Below are 13,086 nucleotides of genomic sequence, written 5' to 3'. Positions count from 1 at the left end.
CTTTGAACGAACTGCTCCCAACACAGCACATCTGGTACTATGCCAGGAATGCAGCTTCTCTCTTATCTCACTTTTTCCCAGCGCTTGTGAGACATGCTGCTGCTTCTCAGTGTTTTCCACTCAGGGATTACCCACAAACCTCTGTTAGCCTGACTTTGGTCAGGTTGGAATACCTGGTTTTGTCTGCAATATCTTTATTCAGGCCTAACAGTTCCATCACCTTTGCTTTATGTAAACGTTGACATCATTTTATGTATATTTCTTAATTCAAGAAAGTCTTGACTCCTGAACCAAAGGATGCATTCACTGACCTTACTTCAATTACAAATAGATAACATGGTCATAAGATAGAGCTGTTTCTATATTTTGTTTCTTAGGACAAAATATAGGGCAAAATCAAGTTTAAAATAAAAATTGCAGTTTCAAAGTAGTTTTCAATATTTTTACATTTATTTGAAATATATTTCCTGGAAGGGACACTGTGATGGCTGGCAGGCATGAAAGTTGACCTACCAGCTTTTTATTGATGCACAAAGGTGGTTAAAATCTACAAAACAGCATACTGGCAGAATTGCACATCAAAAACCTATATAACGATTAGAAATAGCATACCCCATTCCTTTAAACTTGTCCAACTGAGTGAGCATAGTAACTATTTGCTTATTATTTACCAAGATATATTAAGAGCATCCTTCCAAGCTCTATGCACATATACAAACAAAAGGATAAATAAAACCAAAACCTCCATCACCCAAAGTCACTTAATGATATAGCATATTTCAATACCACACTAAACTCATTTAATAAGTTGAGTCTCAATGCAACCACCGCCACTAAATAATAATTTGCACTCAACCATTCCCAACCACATGCTTCAACCCACCCTCCCTGGAAAGCCTGGGGAAATAGAGATCTGCAACAGGCCCTAAAGGCCAAAAATATGGCCTTTGTCAGAGGTGGGAGGCGAGTTAGAGTCAAAGGTCCATCATAGATATGGAGCTGTTAACTTGAGTGTCTTTGCAGATGATCACAGTGTGCTTCGGTATTACCTGGAATACAGGTAGTCCTTCTGGTAGTCTGGGCCCAAACCATTGAGCTTTTTACAGGTGACAAAACACTTGAGATTCTACCTGGAAACTAGTTGGAAGCCAGTACAGATCTCAGACTGTTAGTATAATGTTCTCCGTGCCTGTTGCACCACTTAATGTACAGACAACTATGTGCCACATCAGCTTGTTTCCAAATACCTTAAAGTGTAGCCCCATGGACAGTACATTAGAATAATCTAATCTTGAGGTGATGAGTAATTGTAGGAAGAGCCAATAGTTTGTGTATGGGATGCATAGTTCTCAGAATCAAGATCTCTTTGGGGTTATTGTTTCAGCCAGTCAGATTGAAGACTCAAGTGTCTAACCATTACTGATTTACTGTATGTTATAAAGATTACTTTTTAAACTAGAAGTACAAGAAATATCACTTTTACGAATATTGAAAGCTTAGATATTGCTCCAATATCACAGTGGTGAGCAGATAGATGCCTATGTGAGGAAGTGGAGATTTTTTGTAATATGTTTGAGTCCTATATGTGCCTCAGTTGCCCTCTGTATTTTGCATTCTCACCCGGTGAGGGGCAATAGGGTTAATGCTGTTCGTGGAACAGCACAGGAGATATGAGGTGTGGTGTCACTTCCTTGTTGGGGTGGAATGACTGGGTTGTTAAGGAACTGGTTGAAATCAACCCAGATCAACAGAGGGTCCAGAAAGTGAATGATCTACATTCAACAGGAGGAAGCACTGTCAGGCGGGAGTTGTGAACTCAGTATGGCCCTGCCTGGAGAACAAATGACTGGGAGGTTGGAGTGACCAGCCAAGGGATAAAGGGTTGGTTGCTGTCACCTGGGATGAGAAAAGAGAGAGAGACAGGGACAGAGATGGAGTCCATCACTACTTGGCTGGGATGGATTATGACTTACCTTTGCCTGTCTTTGCTAACCTAAGGACTTTCAGATTCCATAGGCTGCCTGCTGTCTCTGGAAATACTCATTGGGAGTGAAGGGGTACAGTACAAGCCTCCCATGGGAGTCTGGCTTGGCTGGATGTGCTGCAGGGAGCCATGAGGAAGACAGGATTTGCTGGTACCTAAAGGCCCAGTCTTGGAGGTTAGGGGCCTGCCTATGCAGAACCATGTGGGTTCTCAGGGCCTGGCACACTAAAGGGATCATTCCCAAGGGATGGGTTACAAACTGGGCATTCACCAGATCCTGTGGATCCATGACAGCATGTCTAGAGACTGAGGGATTTTGAATTATACAGCAGTTATCAGAAAGACCCTGTATCTTTGATTCCAGTAGATTTTTCCATGTTGTGGATTTGGATTGTCTGCCTGTGAGGGGGAGAGAGAGAGAGAGCAATGTAATACTTCTAGGGCACATGTAAAATGCAGTTTGGAGCTTTGTGCCAAAATGATATTAAAATTTTAACAGACAGAAAGAAAAGTAACAGAGTAGATGAGAAGCAGAAAAATGCTATATCTGTGAAAGGAAGCAAAAAGTACCCTTAGGTGAAGAAGAGAGAGGATAGTCAGTGAAAGGGCAGAGGAAAAGAAAAGAGAAAGAAAGAAGTGTATGGGGTGCTAGTATGTAGCTGACAGGTAAAACAGCTCAGACAATACAATCTTAAGGTATATTATAATCTTGATTTCCTAAATATGCACACAGTAATTTTATTGAACAGATTGAGACATATTGTGTATATGATTTATGTATAAACAGTGAGTTTAGATACTGTATGTAACCAGTGAAAGGTAAGGTGCTTTTACAGACTTATTAACTGGGCAAAATAGAGGGACCATTACCTTGTTGTAAGCTAAGAAAATACCATAATTCATTATCTACTGTTAAGATTTTCATGGATGTAAATCTAAAGGGAAAAAAGTAGAAAATATGAACTTAAGTATTATCTTAAGACATTTCCTTGCAACGATCATTCTAAGGACTGGTGTGAGCATTAATGCTATAAATGTGTTGCATGCACCTGCGTGCCTGCAAATGTGCATGGACTGTTTTTAGGATGTTCTCTGAATTTATATAATATGGTTACTTCTTTGTGATATTTTCATCCAGGTAAAGCTTCCAGTATCTTCTAGTGTTGATCTTGATGAGAATGAAATTTCATCCCATGAAGCTGCATTTCCGATTTTAGTAGATCAGTCAAATATACAAGTGGAAGGTAAACACACATACTTTTAAAGTGATTTTTTCTACTTTTTAACCTCCCAGGGTAACAACTAACTGTGGTATGCAATCTATCGCTTCAATCAGCCTCAATACCAGATGACTGGAGGATCACTAATGTAATGTCTATTTTAAAAAAGTCCCCAAAGGTGACCCTAGCAATTACAGGCCTAACTTCCATCCTGTTGGTATCCAGGAAGTGGGCAGGCGAAGCCCACCCACTGCTAAAGGACCTCCCCCCAGCCTTAGGGGAGGATCCACAGGTCTGTGATACCAAATAATTGCTTGGGACAACCAATGAAAAAAACAGGATCAGGGGTGAGGTCATAGGGCCAAACAAAGGGAACCTGATGGGGAAACCGAGCCGAGAACCCCGGGCAGCGCCCACTGCTCCTCGAAGGTGTCAAGGGAGCCAGTGGACGCTGCCCAGAGGAACTCTGCCCGGATGCATGAACGGACGGAGGAGCAGAAATAGGCCCCACAGTCGCAGGAAATCCCGTCGGCCAACCTCCTCTCCCTGGTTTTGTAGATGGCTAGTTTGGCCAGGGCCAAGAGGCGGTTGAGGAGATCCCGCAACTTTATGGGGCCTTGGATGGGGAGTGCATAGATAAACAGGTGAAGGGAAAAGTGCAACCAAAAATGCAAGAAGAGATTTAAAAGGAGCCGGAATGGGCTGCAACCTGGCGCACTCTAAATAAATGTGCGCCAGAGTCTCCTTCATGCCGCAAAAGGGGCAGGTGTTGGGGACGAGTAAACCATGCCAAGTACATGCCTGTGCTCACAGCCGTGTGGCAAATTGTTTAAACTATAGTAAAGAACAAAATCAGACACATTGATAAACACAGTGCGTTGGGGAAGAGTCAGTAGCTCTTTTGTAAAGGGAAATCATGCCTCACCAATCGATTAGAATTCTTTGGTCAGTCAGCAAAGATGGACAAGGGTGATCCAGTCAATACAGTATACCTGGACATTCAGAAAGTATTTGAGACAAAGTCCTTCATCAAAGGCTCTGAAAAAAAATTAGCAGTCATGTGATAAGAGGGAAGGTCCTCTCATGGCTCAATAGCTGGTAAAAAGGAAACAAAGGGTAGAAAGAAATGGTCAGTTTTCACAATGGAGAGAGGTAAGTAGTGGGGTCCCCCAAGGATCTGTACTGGGACGTGTGCTCTTCAGTCTATTCATAAATGATCTGGAAAAAGAGGTGAATAGTGAGGTGGCAAAATTTGAGGACAATACAAAATTATTCACAATATTTAAGTCCAAAACTGACTAGCAAGCTCCCTTTGTAACTTTGCAAATTGGGTGACAAAATGGCAGATCAAATTCAATGTTGATAAATACAAAATAAATATATGCAAAGTGGGGTGGGATAGCTCAGTGATTTGAGCATTGGTCTGCTAAACCCAGGGTTGTGAATTCAATCCTTGAGGGGGCCTCTTAGGGATCTGGGGCAAAAATCAGTACTTGGTCCTGCTACTGATTGCAGGGGGCTGGACTCAATGATCTTTGTGATTTTCTACTAAAGTTACTACAAAATAAATGAGTTGTAATCTAAGTCAGGCCTAAAATACAAAAGACTTGTGAATTAAATTATTTGGCAAATGTATTTTAGAGAAGTAATTTTATTTATTAATAAGTGGGATTAAGAGTGACTTTTTATAGCACTTAGAGACATTATCTAGTTAAAAAATATTTCTGTCTCAATATTTTAGCTGCTATTGTTAAAACAAATTTCTAAAGTTATACCTTGAAAAGATTAGAGGAAAACATCTCCCCCCCCCCAATTTGTTGGCTGTGTGTGTTTGGCAGTACTTGTTTACAGTCATTTTCACCATTTACTCTGTTATAGTCCATTTTCTCTGAGTATTCAACGTGAAGAGAGTAGACATTTTTAAAACAGATAAACGTGACTGTAAAAACTTCAAGAATTGGCAGAGAAATTCATAAGCTAGTGTAATACCTGAAGCTACTCTTTAAGTCATATTTTTAAACTGACTAGATTTCTAGTTGCAAGTTTTCATTTAACAGCTATTCTTCCTATATTCCTCTCCAGTGATTTAAAACTGCCCAGTTTTGAACTAGGTTAATCTATTCCCATCCTGCTTTTGAGGGAGTAGCTCATGCGTTTAGCCTAGTACCAAAACACTACAGAACACTAAAATGCTGGAGTACTAGGGAAGATTTAGCATATATACAAGATCAGTTAAAATGAATTGAACTCTCTCCGAACGTATTTTCATTATTGTTGTAATTGTATTCTTTGCTTTCAAAATGTATAATACAATTATCATAACCTCTTAAAGCTTAAAATAAACATTTAGCTTTTCTTTCAATGTAAAGAAATTATGCTGCCCTTCAGGGGATCTCAGTTCAGGTTTTCAGGTTGGTCCCACTCTTCTTGGACTGTCAGAGTTGGGTATCATTAGGGCAGCACGTTTAGAGTATCTGACTGATGGAGAAAGAGAGTGCACTCTAGCAATGGCTTGTCTTTTTTCAGGCAATTCAAGAAGCAGCCTGTTAAGTCTCCTGATTCTGATAAGGAACTCCTACTTTTCCCCCACCGTCTCATATTCTGAGTTCTCTAAATCTGCAGCTCCTAGTGGTCACGAGATGCTGAGTCTCCTCTACTCAGCTGGCATGTCTATCCTATAAACTATGTTAGGTTGACTTACAGCCACTGCAGTAATTGCTGCAGTGGTTCGTGCCCAGATTGCCCTTCTTCTGTTGGTGGGGTGTGTCCTCACCAGGAGTGCTTCCGCTGACTTAAGAGGGGGCTGAGAGCCAGGGCTCTCAGCAATGTGTGCAGCTCCCCCCCGGGCAGCCTGGGTCCCCACTCCCTGCCAAAAGTCCAGCCGTCCCCCTGGGCTCTCAGCTCCCCGCTCCCCATTGGGAGCATCGCAGTTGACTGGACTCTCGGTGCGAAACTCCTCACTAGGTGCAGCCATGCTCCCAGTGGGGAGCTGAGAAGTCCGGTGCGGCTGCCCTGTTCCCGGCAGGGAGCAGAGAGCCTGGGGGGCAGCCAAGCTCCTGGCGGGGAGATCTGCGCCTAGAGTCCAGTCAGCTGCCGTGCTCCTGTTGGAGAGCTGAGTCCAGGTGGCAGCCTGGATTGGAGTTGGGAGCCCGGGTGGCAGCCCAGGTTGGAGCTGAGACCAGGCAGCAGTCCTGTTAGAGAGACGAGAGCCAGAGTTCTTGTCAATTTCACAGCTCCAGCCAAGAATGACAGCCAATAGATATAAGTAACACAGTGTCTACAGGGGCACTGCATCACCCTAACTACACCAACTTAAGCCCCGTGCCTCTCGTGGAGGTGGAGTTATTATGGTGGTGTAGTAGGGCACTTACCTCAGTGGGAGCAAGCCTGTAGCATGTATACTGACATTAGGTGCCTTACATCCACCTAACACTGTAGTGTGGATCAGGCCTTAGCATAGCTTATCTGTCTGAGGTACCTATAGGGACCCAATACTATTGTATCTACAGCCCTCACAATCTTATTTAGCCTCAGAATCTTAGACTGTCACAGAATTGTTTTGGCCCTGATCAGAGTAGCAGTAAAACCAATGCCCAGTGAAATCAATAGGAGTGTAGTGGGTTAGCGGTGGTCCCTCCCCCTCTGGGTCAGTGGGAGGCCACTCCATCTTACTACATTAATGGGCATCGCCTACAGTCAGGGAATTAGAATTTCAGTGTGGAGTGGACTCAGGGCTTGTCTACAGTATCAAGTTTTGTTGACAAAACTTATGTTGACACCCAGAAGTCAACAAAACAAAAATCACCAAAGGGTGTTCACACTTGCTCCCTCTGTCGACAGATCATGTCCACATGCCTGCAGGGCAGCAGAGATAAAAACACTGAGCAGAGCAATCAGGGCAGGCATTGAGAGATACTGGCGGGAGCCAGTTCTGTTAACTTAACAATCAGCAGTGTCTACACTGGCTTTTTGCTGACAATAAAGGGAAGGGAAGAGACAAAAGTCTCTCTTAGAGGTGGAAGTTTTGTCACCAAAACTGGATGTTTTTTGCAACAAAAGTCCCATTGTAGTGTGTACGCTCTTGCTGTTGTGTCACCAAAATGCAGTTTTGGTGACAAAACTTGCCAGTGTAGACAAGCCGTCAGTCTTAAGGAGATCTGGCTTTCAGGCCGGGCAGGCTATAAGCCATCTGTATGCTCTGGCTGCAATAAACAGTCTAGAGCTCAGGCCCTTAGGCAGGGCAGAGCAGCAAAGGTTTAGGGCTTGGGTCCTTAGGAAGGGCAGAGCAGCAAACAGTCTAGAGACTTCTGGCACTCAGGCAGGGCAGAGCAGCAAGAAGAGTCTAAGGGCCCTGGCTTTCAGGCAGGGTGGGGTACCAAACAATTAGGGAGCTTGGAAGGGGAGTTCCCCTGAGGTGGAGCAGAGCATTGGGCAGTCTATTTCTCGCTCCAGTAGACTGCAGACAATTGGAAGCATCTTGGCCCATGGTGGGAAGACTGCCATCCAAGCCCACCCAACTCCACTGGGTCCCAGACCAGGGCCTTAACAGTGGCAGAGTGCTCCACCACTGGCTCAGTGGGGAATCCAGCCGCAACACACTGACTGCATTTCAGGCAGCAATGCGGCCAGACTGGAGTTGGCTGTCCCTGGGCACTTCCTCCCCTCAGGGTGTACCTGGATCTGTGAGTGTTCTCCATCTCCTCAGGGCAGGTAGTCAGCAGCAGTCCCAGCAAGTCCTTGGTGTCTCGGTCAGCTGGCTTCTCTAGCAGCTCTGCCAGTCCTCAGCGTGGTGGGGCTCCTCTTCTGTCCCCAGGCTCAGAAAGGGGCAAAATGCATCTGTCTCCTCCAGAGTCTACAGCTCAGTTAAGCTCCAGGACCTGCCCTTTATACTTCCTGTCCTGCCTTTTGACTTCCGGTGGGAGGGGCAGGCACAGCCTGGCTCCACCCACCCAAGCTTAGAGAATGGTCCTGCCCCTTCTGGCTCAGTGGGAGGCCACTCCGCCTCACTGCAGAGTATTTCATTTGTACTTTGGATGAGGTCCTAAAAGAATAGAAAAATAAGCTAGAGGAAGACAGCAATAAAACTTGATTTCTCCCACAGTTTTCTCTCTGCAATATTAGCTAAAATAAACACATCATATCAATATTATAATAAAATATCTGGATTATAATGGAAGAGGAGTTAAATTATCTAATCTGCGCACTCATCTGGGAATATTTATGGATTTGTAAAGATTTTTGTTTTGAATTGGTTCAAAGACCATGTATTTTTTTTCCTTAACAGAAGATGAACCTCCTGTTCTGAATTTAAAGGTAAGGTATGGTGAAGGTAATGATTACAATGCATTTTGGAAAAAAAGGTCAGCGGGGTTGATGACTAAGAATTGACCTTGATGAAAGTTATTTTGTTGTCACTAGGGAGCCTTTTACAAGTGACCTATAGGTTAATGAAGATAATCATTTATTTTAAAAGATCCCAAAGCACATTATATGGATGGTCTCTATAACAGGATCACCCTTTAGTGACATGCAACCACTGTTGAGGTGAAGCATAGCAACAATGCAGGATGCAGAAACACTACGTAACAGAAAGATTCACACAAGCACTGAGGAAGAAAGAAGTGGAAATGCAAGGGGAATTTAGGGAGGTAGCATATAACAACAAGAGACATATGTAAGTGTTAAAGTTCAGAATCTATTCCAAGCTTCACCAAAGTTAAGGGGATTTGGTGTTCCTGAGCTAGAATTTAGGCAGGACACTGAGTTTAACACTTCCTACTCTTGTGAAAAGTAATGTAGGCTCAGTGTCCCATAATTACCTTGCTGGGGCATTGGTTTAGTACCAGTGGAGGAAAAGAGTGCCCCATCAAGCCTCCAATTTAATCATTTCTTCTTTAGGTGCTTGTCCATATATATTCCTCTTTTGGGTGCACATACACCCAGTGCACTTGAGATGGAATGACCTGGGAAGTCATTCTCATTTTTGTCCATGCACCCCTGGCCGACCTCAGCGAGGCCAGCCAAGAGCACCCATGACAGCAGCAGATGGTACAATATGACTGGTAACCATCATCACCAATTTCCAAAGCAGCGGACGGTGTAATAGGGCTGATAACTGTCTCTGCTACCTTGCAAAGGCAAATGAATGCTGCTGTGTAGCACTGCAGTACTGCGTCTGTCAGCAGCATCCAGTACACATACGGTGACAGTGAAAAAAGGCTAAATGGGCTCCATGGTTACCATGCTACGGCAATCCAGGGCAAAAGGGCGTGAAATGATTGTCTGCCTTTGCTTTCATGGAGGAAGGATTGAGTGATGACATTTACCCAGAATCACCCACGACACTGTTTTTGCTCCATCATGCATTGTGATCTCAACCCAGAATTCCAGTGGGCGAGGGAGACTGCGGGAACTATGGGATAGCTACCCACAATGCAATGCTGTGGAAATCGACACTATCCTTGGTACATTGGACGCACACCGCTGAATTAATGTGCTGAGTGTGGCCGCGTGCACTCGACTTTATACAATCTGTTTTAAAAAACGGTTTCTGTAAAATCTGAATAATCCCGTAGTGTAGACATACTCCAAGTTTCTTCATTCACCGTGCTGACTATTCTTTTCTATGTAAATATAAATATAGGTGTTTAGCAGTTAATCAGTCATTAGTGCTACAGAGTTTTGATAGTGTTTCCTTTCTTCCTTTTAGAAGGAAATTCACTCCTTTGTTTACTTGGGAGTTAGGCCCTGTTGTGGGGTACATCATTATGACTGAACACAAATCTCCAGGTTTTAAAAATTGTCCTTCATATTAGGCTGTAATGCCTCTCAATGATGAGCACACCATTTGTTGATTACGTCTGGGTGAGAGGCACTTTACAGAAAGATGCGCTCTCTGTAAATTACTTTCTAAAACAACCCAAAGAGCTAGGAAGTCTTATCTGAAAATGCTCCTGCTGAAAAGGTCAGTGCATCCTGGGGAAGTGTCAGGAGTAAGGCCCTGCAGCTGTTCCTGCTCAGTATTCCGTTAGTCTACCGAGTCAGCCAGGCTGCCTAACGGACAGCCCTGCTTGATTGACTGAGGAACCTAGCAAGCCCGTTCTTAAGCCAGCACCAGTTCGCTGTCTGTTCAACGCACAAGTCTGTGGATTCTCTGCAGCTGTGGGGAGCCAGCATGGAGTCATGGACTGTCCGCCTGCCCTGGACCAGGCAGGGAAATTAGGGGTCAGGGACTCAGGCTCTCATCCCCCCTGCAACCCAGGCAGGTGGAGGGTCTGCCACGGCTCCCACAACTGCTCGGGCTGCCCAGGTGGGCTTCACGCAGGCCTGGTTGGGGAATGGTGCCTCTGGATGAAGAGGAGAAGGGGCTGGTGTCTGTCACAGTGAAAAGTGGGAGCTCCCTGCCCCCCCGGTTCTGGCACCATTGTTCCAGACCTTCCCACATACACCTTCCCTTTCACATTTCAGGGACTCCTCTCACAGGAGATTGTTGCATCAAGAGATGCAGTCATTTCTAAATGTTGGAGCTGTGGGATAAGTACCTCAGGAACTCAATGGGAAGGGACTTTATTCTCATTTCCTTCTGATTCCCCAAAAGAAAGGTGTCTAGCACCATATTCTGGTTCTGAGACAACTGAACACTTGCACCCACAATTTCAAGTTAAGATGGTAACTCTGGCCTCAGTAATTATAACTCTAGTTCCAAATTACTGGTATGCAAATCTTGATCTCTAGGATTCTTATATTCATATAGCAAATTATCAGTACCGGACAAATTAGTTGAAACAGTAGTAAGGAATAAAATTGTCAGGCACATAAAAGAACATAAATTGTTGGGCAAAAGTCAACATGGTTTCTGTAAAGGGAAATCATGTTTTACTAATCTATTAGAGTTCTTTGAAAGGGTCAGCAAATGTGGACAAGGGCGATCGAGTGGACATAGTGTACTTAGATTTCCAGAAAATCTTTGACAAGGTCCCTCACCAAAGGCTCTTAACGTAAATTAAGTTGTCATGGGATAAGAGGGAAGATCCTTTCATGGATTGAAAACTGCTCAAAAGACAGGGAACAAAGGATAGGAATGAATGGTAAATTTTCAGAATGGAGGGGGTAACTAGTGGTGTTCCCCAGGAGTCAGTCCTAGGACCAATCCTATTCAATTTATTCATAAATGATCTGGAGAAAGGGGTAAACAGTGAGAAGGCAAAGTTTGCAGAAGATACTAAACTGCTCAAGATAATTAAGACCAAAGCAGACAGTGGAGAACTTCAAAAAGATCTCACAAAACTAAGTGATTGGGCAACAAAATGGCAAATAAAATTTAATGTGGATAAATGTAAAGTAATGCACATTGGGAAAAATAACCTCAATAATACATACAATATGATGGGGGCTAATTTAGCTACAACTAATCAGGAAAGAGATCTTGGATTCATCATGGATTATTCTCTGAAGATGTCCACACAGTGTGCAGTGGCAGTCAAAAAACCAAACAGGATGTTAGGAATCATTCAAAAAGGGATAGAGAATAAGAAGAATATCTTATTGCCCTTATATAAATCCATGGTACGCCCACATTTTGAGATGAGGAGACAGATGGGGTCTCCTCATCTCAAAAAAGATATACTGGCATTAGGAAAGGTTCAGAGAAGGGCAACTAAAATGATTAGAGGTTTGGAACAGGTCCCATATGAGAGAGATTAAAGAGACTAGGACTCTTCAGCTTGGAAAAGAGGAGACTAAGAGGGATATGATAGAGGTATATAAAATCATGAGTGGTGTGGAGAAGGTGAATAAAGAAAAGTTATTTACTTGTTCCCATAATATAAGAACTAGAGTCCACCAAATGAAATTAATGGGCAGCAGGATTAAAACAAATAAAAGGAAGAAGTTCTTCACTTCTTCACACAGTGCACAGTCAGCCTGTGGAACTCCTTGCCTGATGAGGTTGTGAAGGCTAGGACTATAACAGGGTTTAAAAGAGAACTAGATAAATTCATGGAGGTTAAGTCCAGTAATAGCTATTAGCCAGGATGGGTAAGGAATGGTGTCCTTAGCCTCTGTCTGAGGGTGGAGATGGATGGCAAGAGAGAGATCACTTGATCATTACCTGTTAGGTTCACTTCCTCTGGGACACCTGGCATTGGCCACTATCAGAAGACATGATACTGCACTGGATGGACCTTTGGTCTGACCCAGTATGGCTATTCTTATATTATTAATTCTGGCCACAGAAGATAACTGACATCTCAGGTGGGCAGTGCCTACTATCAGGATGCTATTATTTAGCGTAGCAACAGCACCCACGATAGTCACGAAATGCTTAGTCCAGAGACAAGGAGTACAGGTGTTTTCACATGTGCATGACTGTCTCGTTTTCAGAATATTGCGTAAAAAGTAACAGACTCCATTCAGTGTACTCTGCATCTTTTGCCTCTTTAGGCCTAAAATTAAACAGAAAAGTCAATACTGACTCCAACTCAAAAAGATAGACTCTATAAGAGCAATAAGACTCCATGTTGCCACAAGAAAGATTTGAAGTCCTATACTACACCTATCTGCCCACCTACACGCTCACTCTAGGATATCGTCGAGAAATTGTCTCAGTCTGAGAACTTACATGGCCTCTTGTACCTATGTAACTCTGCATTCCAGACTTCAATCTCATTGCATGCAAGGGTAGTTAAAGTCTGTGTATCGGCCAAGCACACGTGGATATGTTAGTATGTGTTCCATCAGAAGGCCCATAATCATTAAATTGGTGGAAGGATCCTCTGAAATTCTGTGAGGGAGTTCAAAGACGTTAGTGATAGATGTCTCCACACTAGGATAAGGACAATCTTCAAAACACAGTGTACTTGGACTTCTGGGGAAACATGACTC

At 43.5% G+C, this 13,086-nt stretch overlaps 1 protein-coding gene across 3 annotated transcripts in view; it reads left to right on the top strand.

Annotated features, from left to right (window-relative positions):
• The window catches only part of CEP89 (centrosomal protein 89), a 133,042-nt gene that overhangs the window by 8,421 nt on the left and 111,535 nt on the right, over positions 1–13,086 (top strand). The window contains exons 5-6 of one of the 3 annotated variants that reach the window (XM_030581854.1): positions 3,123–3,228; positions 8,486–8,517. In XM_030581854.1, the coding sequence (XP_030437714.1) occupies positions 3,123–3,228; positions 8,486–8,517 (138 nt within the window). The remainder of the gene's footprint in view (positions 1–3,122; positions 3,229–8,485; positions 8,518–13,086) is intronic. The other 2 variants (XM_030581855.1, XM_030581856.1) reach the window with 2 other exon arrangements.

The sequence above is a fragment of the Gopherus evgoodei genome, chromosome 12 (genome assembly GCF_007399415.2).
Source record: "Gopherus evgoodei ecotype Sinaloan lineage chromosome 12, rGopEvg1_v1.p, whole genome shotgun sequence".
NCBI classification, from domain to species: domain Eukaryota; kingdom Metazoa; phylum Chordata; order Testudines; family Testudinidae; genus Gopherus; species Gopherus evgoodei.
Note: the sequence above shows the minus strand (reverse complement) of the source record. Positions and strands in the feature narration are given on the sequence as shown.